The sequence below is a fragment of the Natator depressus genome, chromosome 14 (assembly GCF_965152275.1).
Source record: "Natator depressus isolate rNatDep1 chromosome 14, rNatDep2.hap1, whole genome shotgun sequence".
In the NCBI taxonomy this organism is placed as follows: Eukaryota; Metazoa; Chordata; order Testudines; family Cheloniidae; genus Natator; species Natator depressus.
In genome coordinates, this window is record NC_134247.1 from 43,208,858 (window position 1) to 43,223,878 (window position 15,021).

The 15,021-nt window shown below is 56.1% G+C and overlaps 1 protein-coding gene across 4 annotated transcripts; it reads left to right on the top strand.

The window, feature by feature from the left end:
* The first annotated feature begins 8 nt into the window (after positions 1-8).
* On the top strand, positions 9-14,128 carry GTF2H4 (general transcription factor IIH subunit 4). Of its 4 annotated transcripts, none has more exons than XM_074971301.1 (14): positions 9-136; positions 4,214-4,347; positions 4,929-5,186; positions 5,709-5,840; positions 6,804-6,900; positions 7,372-7,460; positions 7,737-7,845; positions 8,095-8,163; positions 8,937-9,020; positions 9,296-9,428; positions 9,989-10,119; positions 10,627-10,674; positions 11,078-11,156; positions 11,801-14,128. In XM_074971301.1, exons 2-14 carry the CDS (start codon positions 4,217-4,219, stop codon positions 11,971-11,973), a joined length of 1,533 nt encoding a protein of 510 aa, XP_074827402.1. In that variant the 5' UTR covers positions 9-136; positions 4,214-4,216; the 3' UTR covers positions 11,974-14,128. The 4 variants fall into 4 exon arrangements, with proteins under 4 accessions (XP_074827402.1, XP_074827404.1, XP_074827401.1 ...); XM_074971303.1 differs by having other exon boundaries at positions 5,082-5,186; XM_074971300.1 differs by having other exon boundaries at positions 7,734-7,845; positions 11,801-14,127.
* Positions 14,129-15,021: the final 893 nt, after the last annotated feature.

Consider the following 15,021-nt stretch of genomic DNA (forward strand, 5'->3'; position numbering starts at 1 on the left):
GGGGGGGTGAGATGCATGATGGGAATTTGGAGGACTGAGTTGGGGGGCGGGTGGCTGCGCGTGGGGCCGCGGGCACGGCGCTGGAGGGAGCCCGCGGCCTTTCGTCCCCGGGGCAGCGGCTCAGGCGTGAGAGAAGGTGGGTTCCCCTGGGCTGGGGGGGGGCAGAGAGGAGAACCCTCAGGGGGCTGAGAGGGGAGTCCTCGGGGGGGAGGGGAAGGTTGGGGGGAGCTGAGAGGGGAGCCCTCGGGGGGACGGAGAGGTTGGGAGGAGCAGAGGGGGAGCCCTGGGGGGAGGGGGAGGTTGGGGGCAGAGGGGAAGCCCTTGGGGGGAGGGGGAGATTGGGGGGGGCAGAGAGGGGAGCCCTCACGGTTGGGGGGGGCAGACCTTAGGGATATAGGTAGGGGCAGAGAGGAATCCCCTCTAGTAGCAAGGGTGGGGCAGTGGGGAGATTGCTAGGGAAGTGAGGGGGGCAGAATGGGGAACCCCTGAGGTGGATGTGGGCATTGCTAGGTAATGGGGGGCCCAATGGGGGGATACCTGGGGGGTGGATCAGCAGCAGCCTTCCTCCTAGCTGTGGCATGGGGATGGGTGGATGGCTGGGAAATTGGGGGGTAGGGGGCAGGGGTGAATTGGGGGGTTGGTAAGGTATTTGTGGGGGGAGCAGAGGGGGCCACTTTGCATTAGAAGGTGGGAATTAGGGGACATGGGGAGGAGGGATCCTTTATGCAGATCTCAAGGCCTTGTACAAAGGAGGTCAGTGTCCTTGGGGGCTGGGCTGGATGACCTCTTGAAGTTCCTTTCAGCCCTGCATTTCTATGACTCTATGATAATCCCCATTTTCCTGGTTGGGGGAAACTGAGGCACAAAGTGGTGACTTGCCCAAGGTCCCTTAGCGGGCTAGTGACAGAGCCTGGACTAGAACTTCGTTCTCTGGAGTGTCTGTCCATTAAGTCTTGCTGCCTTGCCTCCAAAGCCGTTCACGCCGTAGCCTCCTGTTTCTCAAATGTGGCCACCTGGAGCTTTTCTCGTGGCCACAGCCTGCTGGGCAGTGACTGGGGGGGTGCAAAGCGTTGGGCCCTGCCCCAGGGCCACCAGCAGGGGTTGGGCTGTGCCCCTCTCTGGAACCACAAACGTCAGAGGAGCAGGCTGCCAGTGAATTCCCCACCTTCCCAGGGGCAGTGAGGCTCGGGCTTCGGGCTTCAGCCCTGAGGTGGCGGGCAGCAGGCTCCGGCCCTGGACCCCGGCTGCACGGCAGCAAGTGCTAGCTCTTGGCTCAACCCCTGCTGCCTTTCCGGCCCCCCATCCGTCTCCCCTGGCCCCCTGCTGTCTCCCTGCCCACCTCCCCATCCAGGGCTTAATTTGTCCCCTGGCTTGCCAGGGCTGAGTAAGTCTGCTGCGAGAATTGATATTTGTATGTTTGTTAATATCGCTTTTCACAGCCTCCCGGCTAGCTAGCAAGTCTGCCGCTCTGAAGAGCGGTATTAACAAGCATCACTTTTCACAGGAACAGACTTACTACCTAGCAGATCTTTTTTAAAAAAAAAAAAAAAAAAGGCAACCAAAAAAAGCCAAAGAAACACCAGCACAAAACGACAAGAATGTGCAAAGCACCTTATTTGTGTTTCTATTCTGTGTAGGTCCAGTAAAGAATAGAGACAACTGGACATTACTTTTATTATTACGTCTGCAAAAAACCCCCCAAAAAACCCAACATAAATAAATTACCATGATTTGGATGTGTATCTGTGCATGCGGCAACGAGTCCTGTGGCACCTTATAGACTAACAAACGTATTGGAGCATAAGCTTTCGTGGGCGAATACCCACTTCATCGGATGCATGTAGTGGAAATTTCCAGAGGCAGGTATAAATATGCAAGCAAGAATCAGGCTAGGGATAACGAGGTTAGTTCAATCAGGGAGGATGAGGCCCTCCTCTAGCAGCTGAGGTGTGAACACCAATATCTGTGCATATTTATTTGTTTTTCCTAAAGTTAATTAAGTATTTTAGGAAACGTTGTCAGAGTGGCCACCAGCAAGAGTTGGTGGCCGCATTCTGAGGACACCAAAAAATGTGTTGTGAGAACCCATGGCCTGGCCCCGCCCAATCATCTCTTATTCCCCATGCAGATCTCAGCTCTTGCCTCCGGTCAGCCCTCAATCCCAGCCTCCATCGCTTTGGTACATTTTCGGACAGGCCCCTTTGTGCTTTCTCCCCCGCTGCCCCAACCATGTCCGCAGAGCTTCCCCGTCGTCATCCTTCACGCTCTCCTTGGTCATGGCCCCTGCTGCAGCGGATCCACCGTGTCAGTGCCCCCAGCTTTTACCCAGGCCCTTGGGGGAACCCTGTCAGTGGGCCAGACCCCCGAGGGGTCCCACTCTTCCTCCGAGACTGACTCTCTGGGCTCCAGCCCTCCTGCTTCATCCTGTGAGCTCTGCCCAACTAGACTCCTGTAGAGACTTGTACCCTCTTTAGGGACCAGTGCATTCCAGCCTGTGTTTGCAGGGACACCCAGCAGCCTTTTTGAAGCGGAGCAGGGTTTAGTAATTGACTAGAAGTCCTTAGGTTAGAACTGGTGCAATGAAGGTTAAGACATAATCCATCTGGCCAGGCTGCTGTGAACTCCAATCTAGTCCTTCTCCCAGTCCCAGGTGAGAGCAGCCCGGCCTCTCCTGAAAGCCGGCTCCTCATCCCCCTCCCTGTCACGGCTTCCATCATCGTCTTGGGTTTTCCACTGGTACGGGTCAGCCTTTAACAACCCCTTCAGTCTGCCCCAGACAGCCAGACAACACGTGTTCCTTGTGTGTCCTGTTCTGCCCCAAGAGCAGATGTAACACTTTTGCCCCCAATCGGCAGCAATGAAGAGTACAGAGGGAAACTGAGGCACGGTCGTTGGCTTAATCAAAACCATGGAATATGCCCACTTTGTCACACCTGTAATTGTTTGGCTGCTGGTGTGTCACAGCTGCCGAGCGACGCTGTCTCATTCTTCCCATGTGTTCCCTGCCCGTCTGTTTCTTGTCTTAATGCTTAGATTGTCGGCTCTGTGGGGCAGAGACTGTCTTTTTCTTCTATGTTTGTGCAGTGCCTGTCACTGTAGGGTCTGGTCTATGTCTGGGCTCCTAGGTGCTACTGGACTACAGATAATAAATAATAACAATAAACCAGTGCCCCTAACTGGAGATTTTCAGCTCTTTGGAGCTGCACCTGCCTTGCATGTGTGTACAGCACCTAACGCAATTGGGTTTCGCCTGTCTGGGCGCTACCGTAATGCATATAATAACACTCCTTTTAGAAATCAGGCCTAAGAGCTTATCAGCTGAAGCTCCCAACATCAAGTGCCAGTGCTAAATATCCACTCATGCCTGGTGCAGATTAGCCTCTAGTCACAAATCACAAGGGAGTGGAGCCAAACTAATGTCGCACCCCAGCTAGGGGGCAGATCCCAGACCACAGAGGTGCTGGGGGAGTCAGAAACCTCACTGGGGTTCTGCCACTAGAGGGAGAAGGAGTACACGGTAGGTAAAGGTGGGTTACGTGGCACAGATCCCCTTCGTCATGATCAAGGATGCTAGTTTTCCGTAATAAAAACCCCAACGTTCTCCAATTTAAAAAAAAAACAAACCATAAAAATCTGTTTTTCCGGGATTACAATGGAACGCTAAACTTCAGTTTCCCGAGCCAGAATATATCTCGGTATCTGTTGAACACAGCATTTTACTGATATATTTACAGTAGTGAAACCCTGAAACGATCCACTCAGTTTATTGTTCCTTTCCCGTTGTCGATGGCCTGGCTGGTTCACCCCCGTTTTTGTTCGTTTTCTTTCTGTTTACGTTCAGCGCTTTCTACGTGTCCTACAGTAGTCGGCCTTCGAACGCCATCTGCAGCCTTGCCATTTCCATCACCGTGAAATTTGTCCTTTCCGAGCTCAGTGGCACGGTCTTTAGGGGGGATTTTTAAAATTTTCTGGCATCTTTTCAGAACTTTAATTCCTCACGGCGGGAGGCTGAAGTGGAATTTGAGCTGCAGGAAAACCCGAACCCCTGTATGCCCTTGGGTAACCTCTCGATGCCGGAGGCAGTTTCTCGGAGTCTGTTTAGCTGTGTCCGTTCAAAAATCAACCACCAGAGAAGGTGGTTGTGCATTTTTTCCTGTGGCCAATGCGTTTCTAGGCTCCCTGCTCATGCCTGATCTGTCCTGCTGCCTTCCAGGGGATGGACTCCGTGATGAAGCTGCAGAGGGTGCAGCTGAAATGCAAGAACCTACACGAATTCCTGCGGGGGCTGAGCCTGGGAATCCTGGATCGTCTCTACAACCACCCCGCCACCTGCCTGGCTGTGTTCCGGTGCGTGGGCTGGTCCCTCCCGCCGGCGGGACGGCTGGGTCTGAGCCGGGGAAGGGACAGAGTGGGAGGACTGTTCCAGCACTGTCCACTAGGGGGTGTCTTGGCCCTGAGAGAGGAGTTTGGGCTGGAGGGGCTCTGTTCTAGCCTGGGGTTCCCATATAGGGATGGGGATTGGGGCTGTTTCTTAGGTCGGGTATCAAGGGTCGTTGGCTAATTCTGAGAGATGGAGGAATTGTTGGCCTGGATCTAGCCTGATAGCCTGTCACCCTGCACCAGGCCCATGGGCCCATAGAATCATAGAATCTCAGGGTTGGGACCTCAGGAGGTCATCTAGTCCAACCCCCTGCTCAAAGTAGGACCAATCTCCAATTTTTGCCCCAGATCCCAAATGGCCCCCTCAAGGATTGAACTCACAACCTTGGGTTTAGCAGGCCAATGCTCAAACCACTGAACTATCCCTCCCCTGCCGTGCTATCCCTCCCCCGCCATCTAGCTTGGTATCCCACCTGCTCCCCAACCACTACAGATCAGATCCCTGGGCCTATCTAGCCCGGTATCCTGCCTGCTTTCTACTATTCCAGATCAGGCCCATGGGCCCATCTAGTCTGGTATCCCGCCTTCCTGCCATGCCAGATGAGGTTGGATCCATGGGCTTGGCTAGCCCAGGCATGCCCGAATCGAGCTGTCCTGTTGAGTGCCCCTGGGGGCCTGTCCTTGAGCTTTGTGTTTCACAGTGAGCTGCCGGGACTGGCGAAGAACTACGTGATGAGGATGCTCTTCCTGGAGCAGCCCCTCCCCCAGGCGGCTGTGGCATTGTGGGTAAAGAAGGAATACGTCAAGTGAGTCTGGGGGCTGGAGGGCCTTTGAGGTGGCCTGGGTGGGATAGCTGGAACTTTGAATACTCATCTGGGGTCACCACCACCCAGTCCCCCAAGCCAGCCAGTGCCCCTGGCCAGGAGCTGGATCAGGGTTGGCGCCCCCTAGAGGGGAAAGGCCCATTTGCCACTCCCTGAGCCAGCCAGTCCCCCTGCCCTGGATTGGAGTCGGCACCCCCTAGAGGGGAAAGGCCCCGTATCCTACTCCCTACCCCGCAAGCCAGCCAGTCCCCTGCCCTGGAGCAGGATCGGAACCAGCGCCCCCTAGAGGAGAATGGCCCCGTATCCCATGAGTCAGCCAGTTCCCCAGTCGAGTGACCAGCACCAGAGGAGGTCATAAACTTCCCATAATGCACCTCATTGTGCACAGTCACCCCATGGTCCCAGATCCCTTCCTGACCCCCCCGGCTGGGGTCCCAGCCCTTTCCCTGCAGCCTGGAGGTGGCCGCAGGCTCTCAGCTCACTCGTGCTTTGGTCTCGCCACAGGGAGCAGGAGGAGAGCTCTGACGTCCTGCTGGGACTGCGGCTCTGGCACACCCAGCTGCTCCCGGGGGGCCTGCAGGGGCTGGTCCTGAACCCCATCTTCAAGGAGAACCTGCGCATCGCCTTGCTGGGCGGGTGAGAAGCTGAGGATGGGGGGTGGGGAGCTGCTGCATGGATGCCCAGGCACCCTGCGCAGGAGGGCTGGGAGTTCCTAAGGGAGTTAGGTGCCTTCTTTCTATTGACTGACCCCTTGGACTGCCCGTGCTGGATACCTGATTCCTTTAGGTCCCCCTCGAAACCCCAGCCGTGAGCAGTGCAGCGCCCCCACAGGGCAGTCGCTAGCCTCACTGCCCAGAGGGAGAAACTGAGGCACAGAGACGGGACCGGATCCACTCATGACAATACAAATCATTATCAGGACTGGGAATAGAACCCAGGAGTCCTGACTCCCAGCCTCTTCCTCCCTCCCCCTCCAACCCACTAGACCCCACTTGCCTCTCACAACTGGGGAAAGAACCCAGGTGTCCTGCGTCCTAGCCCAGAGTTGGGGATAGAACCCAGGAGTCCTGATGGATCACTGAGATCAGAATACTTAATTACTTGGATCTGGTCTCTATGCCAATTAGAGTCATTTAGTAGTGTAGTCCAGTAGGTAGAGTGAGGGGGAAGGGTGGGGACCAGGACTCCTGGGTTCTCTGCATACCTCGAATTGGGCGTAGTGGGGTCTAGTCGGTTAGAGCGGGGCTGGGAGTCAGGACTCCTGGGTTCTGTTCCCAGCTCTGGGAGGGAAGTGAGGTCTAGTAGGTTAGAGCAGGTGGGGCTGGGAGTCAGGACTCCTGGGTTCTATCCTCATCTGTACCACCCGCCTTGCTGGGTAACCTGGGGCGAGTTGCCATAAAAAGGCACCTGCAGTTCACACCTGTGGCCACCTTGTGGCGCTGCTGCTCAGCGAAGTCAGCAGAAGGCTTGTGTTCATGCCAGGCTGGGTAACTCCAAGGGCGTGGTGCGGGTTTAAGGAGCCAGTGCCCATTGGATCACAGGTCCAACCGGTGGCCTGTTCTGACCCTGATCCATTTTGTGTCTCGCCCCCGGTTATAGGGGCAAGGCCTGGTCCGATGACACCAGCCAGCTGGGACCAGACAAGCACGCGCGGGACGTCCCGTCACTGGATAAATACGCCGAGGAGAGATGGGAGGTGAGTGCTGGTAAACCCCCTGCGCTGACCCCAAGAGGACCCAGGAGTCCAGGCTCCCAGCCACCACCCTGTTCTTAGCACTAGACCCCACTCCCCTCCCGGAGCTGGGATAGAACCCTGGAGTCCTGGCTCCCAGCCCCCCCCTGCTCTAACCACTAGACCCCAATTGACTCAACTGGGTGGACACTTCTGTACTAAGATAATGCCGTAAACATTTCCCAAACACCTCCAGTACAAAGTATCCCAAAGCACTTTGCATGCTTCACATCCTTTCACCCACACACTGAGATGCAGCCACCTCTGGGGTGGGGCGGGGCGGCTGGGTTCCAGGAGGGATTTTTGCCACTGACTAGGGGAACAGGGTTGAGAGGCCTTCTGGTGGCAGAAAAGGGCAGCACCTGCAAATGGGGTGTGTGTCTGGAGCGTTCCGGGTTGCTGACCTGTCCGTGTGTCCATCTCCTGCTGGCCCAGGTGATCCTGCATTTCATGGTGGGCTCCCCCAGCGCCGCCGTCAGCCAGGATCTAGCCCAGCTCCTCATCCAAGCCGGGCTCATGAAGAGGTGAGTGGGGACACGGGCCTTTCCCTCTAGGGGGCGCCGGCTCCGATCCAGCCCCAGGGCCGGGGACTGGCTGGCTTGGCGGGGAGACTGGGACATGGGGCCTTTCCCCTGCAACCAGCCCCCGTCTCTGGTCACCTAAGGAGGAAGACCGAGGGCTGGACAGGCCGGGGACCCCCAGCTCCTCTCTGCCTCCTAGTGGCTGCTGTAGTGACCCAGCCTGCAGTTGTGGGGCGTGCTGAGTCCTGATCCCTGTCTTCCCCCAAACCCCCTCAGCAGCGAACCCGGAGAGCCCCCCTGCATCACCTCCGCCGGCTTCCAGTTCCTGCTGCTGGACACGTCCTCCCAGCTCTGGTACTTCATGCTGCAGTACCTGCAGTCCGCAGAGGTGAGATCTCTGCCCCCACCCCCAGTGCCTCCCCCCTTTCTCTCTTGCCCCCCAGGCCATTGAGTCCCCCCACTGCCTCCCCCCTCTGTCTGCTGCTGGAGTAGTCCCCTTCCCACCACTATCCTCCCTCCCCCACTGTCTGCCCCCCCCACCCCAAACTACCTCCCCACTTCCCAGCAGCTCTACCTCTTGCATCCCTGCCTCCCACCCCCCCGGGGCTGTTTTAACCCCTCGTTATCTCCCCTGCAGACCCGAGGCATGGACCTAGTGGAGATCCTGTCCTTCCTCTTCCAGCTCAGCTTCTCCACCCTTGGCAAGGTATGGCTGGGAACCTCCTGCTCTAACTACTGGACCGCACTCCCCTCCCAGAGCCAAGGATAGAACCCAGGAGTCCTGGCTCCCAGCCTTCCTCCCGCTCCAACCCACTAGATCCCACTCCCCTCCCAGAGCTGGGGATAGAACCCAGGAATCCTGGCTCCCAGCCCCTGCTCTTGAGCAAATTGTTTTAACTGGGGTTTGGATCAGCTGTACAAGGCAAGAAGGCAAACACAGTAAGTTCTATCATGAACCTCTCCATGGGAGACCGGCTGGCTGTTCGTTCCCTTTTACAATCATAGCGTCAGAGAGCCTCACAGGGAAAGGGTATCGCGCCCATTGCGCAGCTGGGGAAACTGAGGCACTGAGCAATGAAGGAGCTTGCTCCAGATCATGCAGGGAGTCAGGGAATTGAGACCAGATCTCCTGAGCTCCAGCGCAGAGCCCAAACCACTAGACCCTCCTTCCTTTTGCTCCTGCAACACATGGTAGAAAACATCTACAGGGACATGGCTGCTGCTGAGAGGAGAGGAGGGAGGTTAAGGGGAGAGCTGTGTGAAATTGACCCTACTGGTCAATTTCAGGCTGTGGGGAGAGAATTGTGTTGGGTGTTCGCCCCCCAAGGGGCAGGGCTGGGAGCCCCCTGGCTGGGAACATGTAGGAGAAGACAGGACAGAGCTATGGGGAGCGATTCTGAGGGGACTGATAATATGGGAGCCGCACTGGGGCTTCCTTATGTCTGGAAACAAAGCGTCTTTGCTTTCGCCCCCTCCCAGGATTACTCGGTGGAGGGAATGAGTGACTCGCTGCTCAATTTTCTTCAACACCTTCGGGAATTTGGTCTGGTCTTCCAGAGAAAGGTATGTGGAGAAGGACTGAGGGGCACTGGCAGAGCTGGGGTTGGGGGAGCCCAGGGCTGGGCTAGCAGGGGGCTGTGGGTTGGGATTGGGGGGCACTGGCAGAGCCTGGGTGGGGGGAGCTCAGGGCTGGGCTAGCAGGAGGCTGCGGGTCGGGTTGAGGGGCACCGGCGGAGCTGGGGGGAACTGGGGGCTGTGGGTCGGGGTGGAGGGGCACCGGCGGAGCTACGCATGGGATGAGGGTCTCCGCAGACACCCCGTGTTTCCCCACCTTGCAGAGGAAGTCACGGCGCTATTACCCCACCCGCCTGGCCATTAACTTGTCCTCGGGAATCTCCGGCACCACCACGGACACCCACAACCAGGGCTTCATCGTCGTAGAGACCAATTACAGGGTCTACGCGTACACAGGTCAGAGGTCAAGGGCCAGGAGTCGCCCACATGGCTAGTCTCCAGTCCCCTATCCCCTCCTCGCTGCGGCCCCGGCACATGGGGAGTGCGGGGGTAAATGAGAGCAGCAACTGCTGCCTAACAGGCCAGAATCATGGGAGCCAGGGGGGAGGGGGGAGAGTCAGGACTCCTGGGTTCTATACTCCGCTCTGGAAGGGGAGTGGGATCTTGTGGTTAGAGGAGGGGGGATGGGTTCTATCTCCAGCTCTGGGAGGAGAGTGGGGTCTAATGGGTCAGAGCAGACAGGGGCTGGGAGTCAGGACTCCTGGGTTCCATTCCCAGATTGTGCCTCGGTTTCCCCCTCTGACACAGGGTCGGTGAACCTGACCCCTGTGTGTACATGCAGGGAGATCTATGGGTGGGGTCCCCCATATGCTGCGAAGGATGGTGACTCTCTGGGGGGCACTGATTCCATGGGACGGTGCTGGTCATGCCTCCAGGGGGTGGGGCTTCCTTAGATAAGGCCACAACCTGATTGATTGTCTCCTATCCGCTCCCCGCCCCGCCCTGCCCTGCCCCAGACTCGGAGCTGCAGATCGCGCTCATCGCACTCTTCTCCGAGATGCAGTATCGCTTCCCCAACCTGGTGGTGGCCCACGTGACCCGCGAGAGCGTCCAGCAGGCCATCGCGAACGGCATCACAGCCGAGCAGGTGAGAGCCAGGGGACAGGGGCCATGGGATCACAGAGACCCCGTGAGGGCTCCCACCTGGGACGGGATCGCCCCTGATCCCACGCAGTGGGGCTCCCAGCCTGCCCCTTGCGGGGAGAAACGGATCAAACATTTCCTGCTTTGGATAACCCAGTCCCCTTCTCTGCACCCCCACCAGGAGGCAGGACTCCTAAGTTCTATTCCCAGTTCTGGGAGGCGAGTGGGGTCTAGTGGGTTAGAGCAGGGGGTGCTGGGAGCCAGGACTCCTGGGTTTTGTCCCCAGCTCTGGGAGGGGAGTGGGGTCTAGTGGTTACAGCTGGGGTTGAGGGTGGGGGGCGTTGTCTCTGAGGCATCATATGGACCCGCACTCACCCCCCCTGAGGGGACAGTCTGGTTACGGGGATGGATCATCCAAGGGGGGGTTGTACCCACAGCCCTGGGGGGAGGGACAGGCTGTGGGTGGCTGCTAGGGGGTGCCGGCCAGTTACAATGTCCTCTTTGCCTGCAGATCATCCACTTCCTAAGGACCAGAGCGCACCCCGTGATGCTGAGACAAGTGAGGAGCTGGGAGTCAGGACTCCTGGGTTCTTTCCCCAGCTCTGGGAAGGGAGTGGAGTCTAGTGGGTTAGAGCGGGCGGGGGGCTGGGAGCCAGGACTCCTGGGTCCCCAATCTGTGTAGCACTGATGACAGTATTTCCCTAATTCCTCGGGGCTGGAATGAACTAGCCAGGGCAGAGATGAAAGGGGCTGGGCTAGAAGAAAAGCTGATCACTGACAGTGCAGGACAGGTGAAGGAGGCAGGTTCGAGATGGGGGAGGGTCCAGAGACCCAGTGGGCGGGGGCAGGTACCATAGAGATCAGGGCCCTATGGGTGCCTAGATGGTTTCCATCCTTGGGAGTTGTGGGTGGGTCGTGGGGCTGGTAGCTGCTGAGTGACTCCTCGTCTGCTCCCCCCGCAGACCCCAGTGCTGCCCCCGACCATCACGGATCAGATCCGGCTCTGGGAGCTGGAGCGCGACCGGCTGCGCTTCTCCGAGGGTGAGTGTCTTGGAGGGAGGGCTGGATGCTGGGGGGGCCGCAGCAGGGGAGGGGATGGTGCCCTGATGGAGCCTGATGGGTTTTTTCCTCCCTCTCTGCCCCATTCGCCTCTCTGTTCCCTCCCTCGATTCCACTTACCCATCTCTCCATCCGTCCTCTATCCACCTCTCTCCTCCATCCCACTTATCCATCATTCATCTCCCCTGCCTCATTCTCCCTCCCTCCCCTTCTCCTTATCCATCTGTCCTGGCCTCCTTGTCCTCCTCCATCCATCTCTGTCATCTCCATTCCTCCACACATCCTTTTATCCCTCTCTCCATCCCCCACTCCGCCCCTTCCCCTCTATTCATCCATCCTTCATTCCCCTTTTCTGCCCAATCCCCTCTCCTTCTGTCTCTCCATGTCTCCCACTTTTCCTTCCATCCATCCATCCTTCCTTCCTTCCCCTCTGCCCCATTCCCTCTCCTTCCATCTCTCCCACTTTTCCATCCTTCTATCAATCCATCCTTCCTCTCCCCCTCCTTCCATCTCTCCCATGTCTCCCCCTTTTCTTTCCATCCATCCTTCCTTCCCCTCTGCCCCATTCCATCTCTCCACGTCTCCCACTTTTCCTTCCATCCATCCCTCCCTTTTCCCCCGTGCAGGCGTGCTGTACAACCAGTTCCTGTCCCAGGTGGACTTTGAGTTGCTGCGGAACCACGCCCGGGACCTGGGCGTGCTGGTCTTCGAGAACCCGGCCAAGCGCCTCATGGTGGTGACGCCTGCCGGCCACTCCGACGTCAAGCGCTTCTGGAAGAGGCAGAAGCAGAGCTCCTGAGGGGACCCCGCGCCCAGCCCCGAGGAGTGGACTGCTGCTCCCCACCATCCGATGCAGGGGGAGAGCCCACTGCACTGAGTGTCCAGCAGTTACATCAGGAAGCTCAGTGGATCTCCAGCAGGGAAGGGGTTAAATTGCAGCACCTCCCCTGTACGCTCCTTCCCCCAAACTGAACTGGATCTCTCCTTTGGCAGATCTCTTTCCAGCAGCAAAGGGGTTACATGATGACACGCTCCCCTTCCCTCCTGTGGTGGTGGGCAGGGGGGGGCTAACTGGTCCTGTCCCTCTGCATCAGTTTTTGAGGGGCTACTTTGCTGATCACCGTGGAACCCCTGGCTGGGGGTGGAGTTGGATGCACCTTCCAAGATGTGACTTAAGGTTGCGATCATGTTAAAAGCATTTTGGGGGGTAGGTGTGCGTGGGTCTGCACCCTGACGTCTGTGGGGTGATCCAGGGCTGGGTTATGCTCCTCAGCCCCCCCGCCCCCAACCCTGGCTTGATGCTTTCCAGCAGCTGGAGGAGGAGATTCTTCTGCGGCCTTTCTCCTCTAGGGGGCGCCAGCTCCTATCCTGCCCTAGGCCAGGGGACAGAGACAAAGTGACTTGAGCCTGCTTTTCCTGTTGGGTGTAAATGAGTAACCCCACTGGCCTTAGTGCGGCTGATTCCCCTCTCATCTGGTGTAAATCAGGAGTCACACCTGATTTGAACCGGTGGCAACTCCATGCATGGAATTGGAGTGACCTGATTCACACTGGCCAACTGGATCAGAATCCAGCCTTGACTCTGCCGTCGATGGGCTGCTCTGGATTGACACCGTGCTCAGCTTCCAGGCCTAGCTCGATGGGGGTCTCTGGATTTACATGAGGGGAACAGGACAATCCAGCCCAACACCTGTAAATAGGCTTTTCTAACTGTTTGAGAGAGGACTGAATAAAGCTCCCATTGGAAAGTTTTGTATTTGCTGGCTCACTGTTGTCATTCCTGGCTGACACAGGGTGGCCCCTGCAGGCGGGCGTGGTGTAGCAGGGGAGCCCTGACTTGACTTTCCCTGCACCCAGGGGGATATCAACAAGTCCAGGATGTTAGACACTAAAGGGCACCCCCTGGTGGAGGGGCTCGGGCCACGGAAAAGCCAACGCAGAATGTAAAACTTTCACCCCAACAAACATCTCGGCTTGGGGAGCCTGTTCTTAGTCCCTCTGTCCCCCACCGGAGGCCAGCGCTCGCCTCAGGTCTAAAAAGGGACTTTTGTGGCCGGGAAAAGGAGAAAGTTTGGTGAGAGGATGGGCATGCTGACAATGCTGCTGTCTGCTCCCCTCAGGGAAGGGAGGTTTGGGGTGAAGGCATAGGACTCCTGGGTTCTAGTCCCTCCTCGGTGCTGTCCCTATGCCTCTCTGCACCTCTGTTTAGCCAGCCGTAAACCAGCAATATAATTGATCACAAGGGTGCAATCGAAATCCCTTACTACTTTTGAGGTCCTCAGCTGAATGCCATAGAAATGCCTACGACTAAATACCATGTGAAAAACCAGAGGAGCTGGAGGTCCAGGAAACCAGCAGACATGGCTAAGAGCCCATCAGGGCCCCTTCTTTGTAAAGTAAGTAACAACTTGTCCGTGGGACTCCTGTTGATGTCGGGATGGTGTACTAAAGCCGTCTAGAAATGGAAGGTGTGCCAACAATGGAACCCACCGACCGACAGAGCCTACTGCAGGAGACGTTAATTGTGTAAAGTCTATGGCCAGTTCCTGTGAAATGTTAAGGACCTCCTTATTTCCTTGACCTGTCATGCTGACCGAGACAGCTGTACGTAGAGGCCTCAGTTGGACCTGTTTTTGGAAAGCAGGCCTTCTATTGATGGGTATGTGGACTAATTACATACACATTGTGCCTGGACTGCACAAAACTTTTTCAGACAAGTGAAAGCCCTGGTGATTGGGAGGACTTCCAGGCACAGACTCCTGGAATCTTACCATCCTTGCCCTGACAGCTGATGGCAAAACATGGATGAAGGAAAGGTTACTCACCCTAAAGGGATGCAGAGGAGCGATCTTCTTCTATTATTCAGTGTCTGTCGCTTTACCTTTTGTTTTTCTTGTGGTCTAACTTGTGGGCCTAACAGTGTCAATGGGGACTGGTGAGAAATTTTCCACCCTAACATTTTTTTGACTGGAAAATTAGGTTGTCAGTAAAATTAATTTTATCCTCAGCCATTTGCTTTCTGTGGGAAATTTTGATTTGTTTGGTCAAAAACCCAGATACCCGAAAAACAAAATATTGCCGTTTTAAAGCTTATGTGAATTCTTTAAGCTTAACAGGCTTTAGTTTTCGGCAGCATCCCCACCAAAGCCACACAGGCCTGGTCTAGCTTAGAAAGATTTGCCAGTTTACACTGGTGCAGACGCAGTTCTAGTAATTTAAAAGTGCCTATGGCTGGTGCGTCTATTCTTTACGCTGGAAGGGAAATAAGTTTTATTGGTATGAGGCACCGTTATCCTGGTACAGCTTCATCCAGATTGGGGCTGTGGTGTATAACCGTATTGGTGGGGGGAAATCACACCCCCGGCCGCCATAGCTATAGCAGCATAACTAGTGTAGATCAGACCCTAACTGGGGTCTGTAGACACTCGCATGCAAATATCTCTAATGGGAAAGGAGCCTTGGTAGCCACGAGAGTAGCAGTGTCAGGGTTAATCCCTTAAAATTAATTGTGCTTTAGTATCAGAGTCATAGCTTCAGGCTGCAGGAGTCAGGCTTTTGGTGTAATCTGGTTGCTTTGTGCTGATTTCAATCAAACCTGGGGACTGAAAAATGCAACTGACACTGAAGTAAAGGAACTCATGAATATTAGTCACTGAGGATGGCTGTAGCCTGTGTTCCATACTGTGGAAGTGTGCTACTGTGAACAGAATTGATCTGGATTGGAATTATGGGCCTTTTTTTTTTTTTACGATGGTAGAGGAATAGAATTTGCTTTGACACTAATGCAAACAAGTAACTTTTTTTATTAAAAAAAATCTTTATTGGCTTTGTTAGAGAAAAGGACACT

Excerpts from the sequence above, each read along its gene's own strand:
- GTF2H4 (XM_074971300.1), top strand. The coding sequence starts at position 4,217 with ATGGACTCCGTGATGAAGCTGCAGAGGGTGCAGCTGAAATGCAAGAAC. Across the intron at positions 4,348-4,928 it reads ACCTGCCTGGCTGTGTTCCG|ATCAGGCCCATGGGCCCATC; the intron begins GTGCGTGGGCTG and ends CTACTATTCCAG. Across the intron at positions 9,021-9,295 it reads GTCTGGTCTTCCAGAGAAAG|AGGAAGTCACGGCGCTATTA; the intron begins GTATGTGGAGAA and ends CCCACCTTGCAG.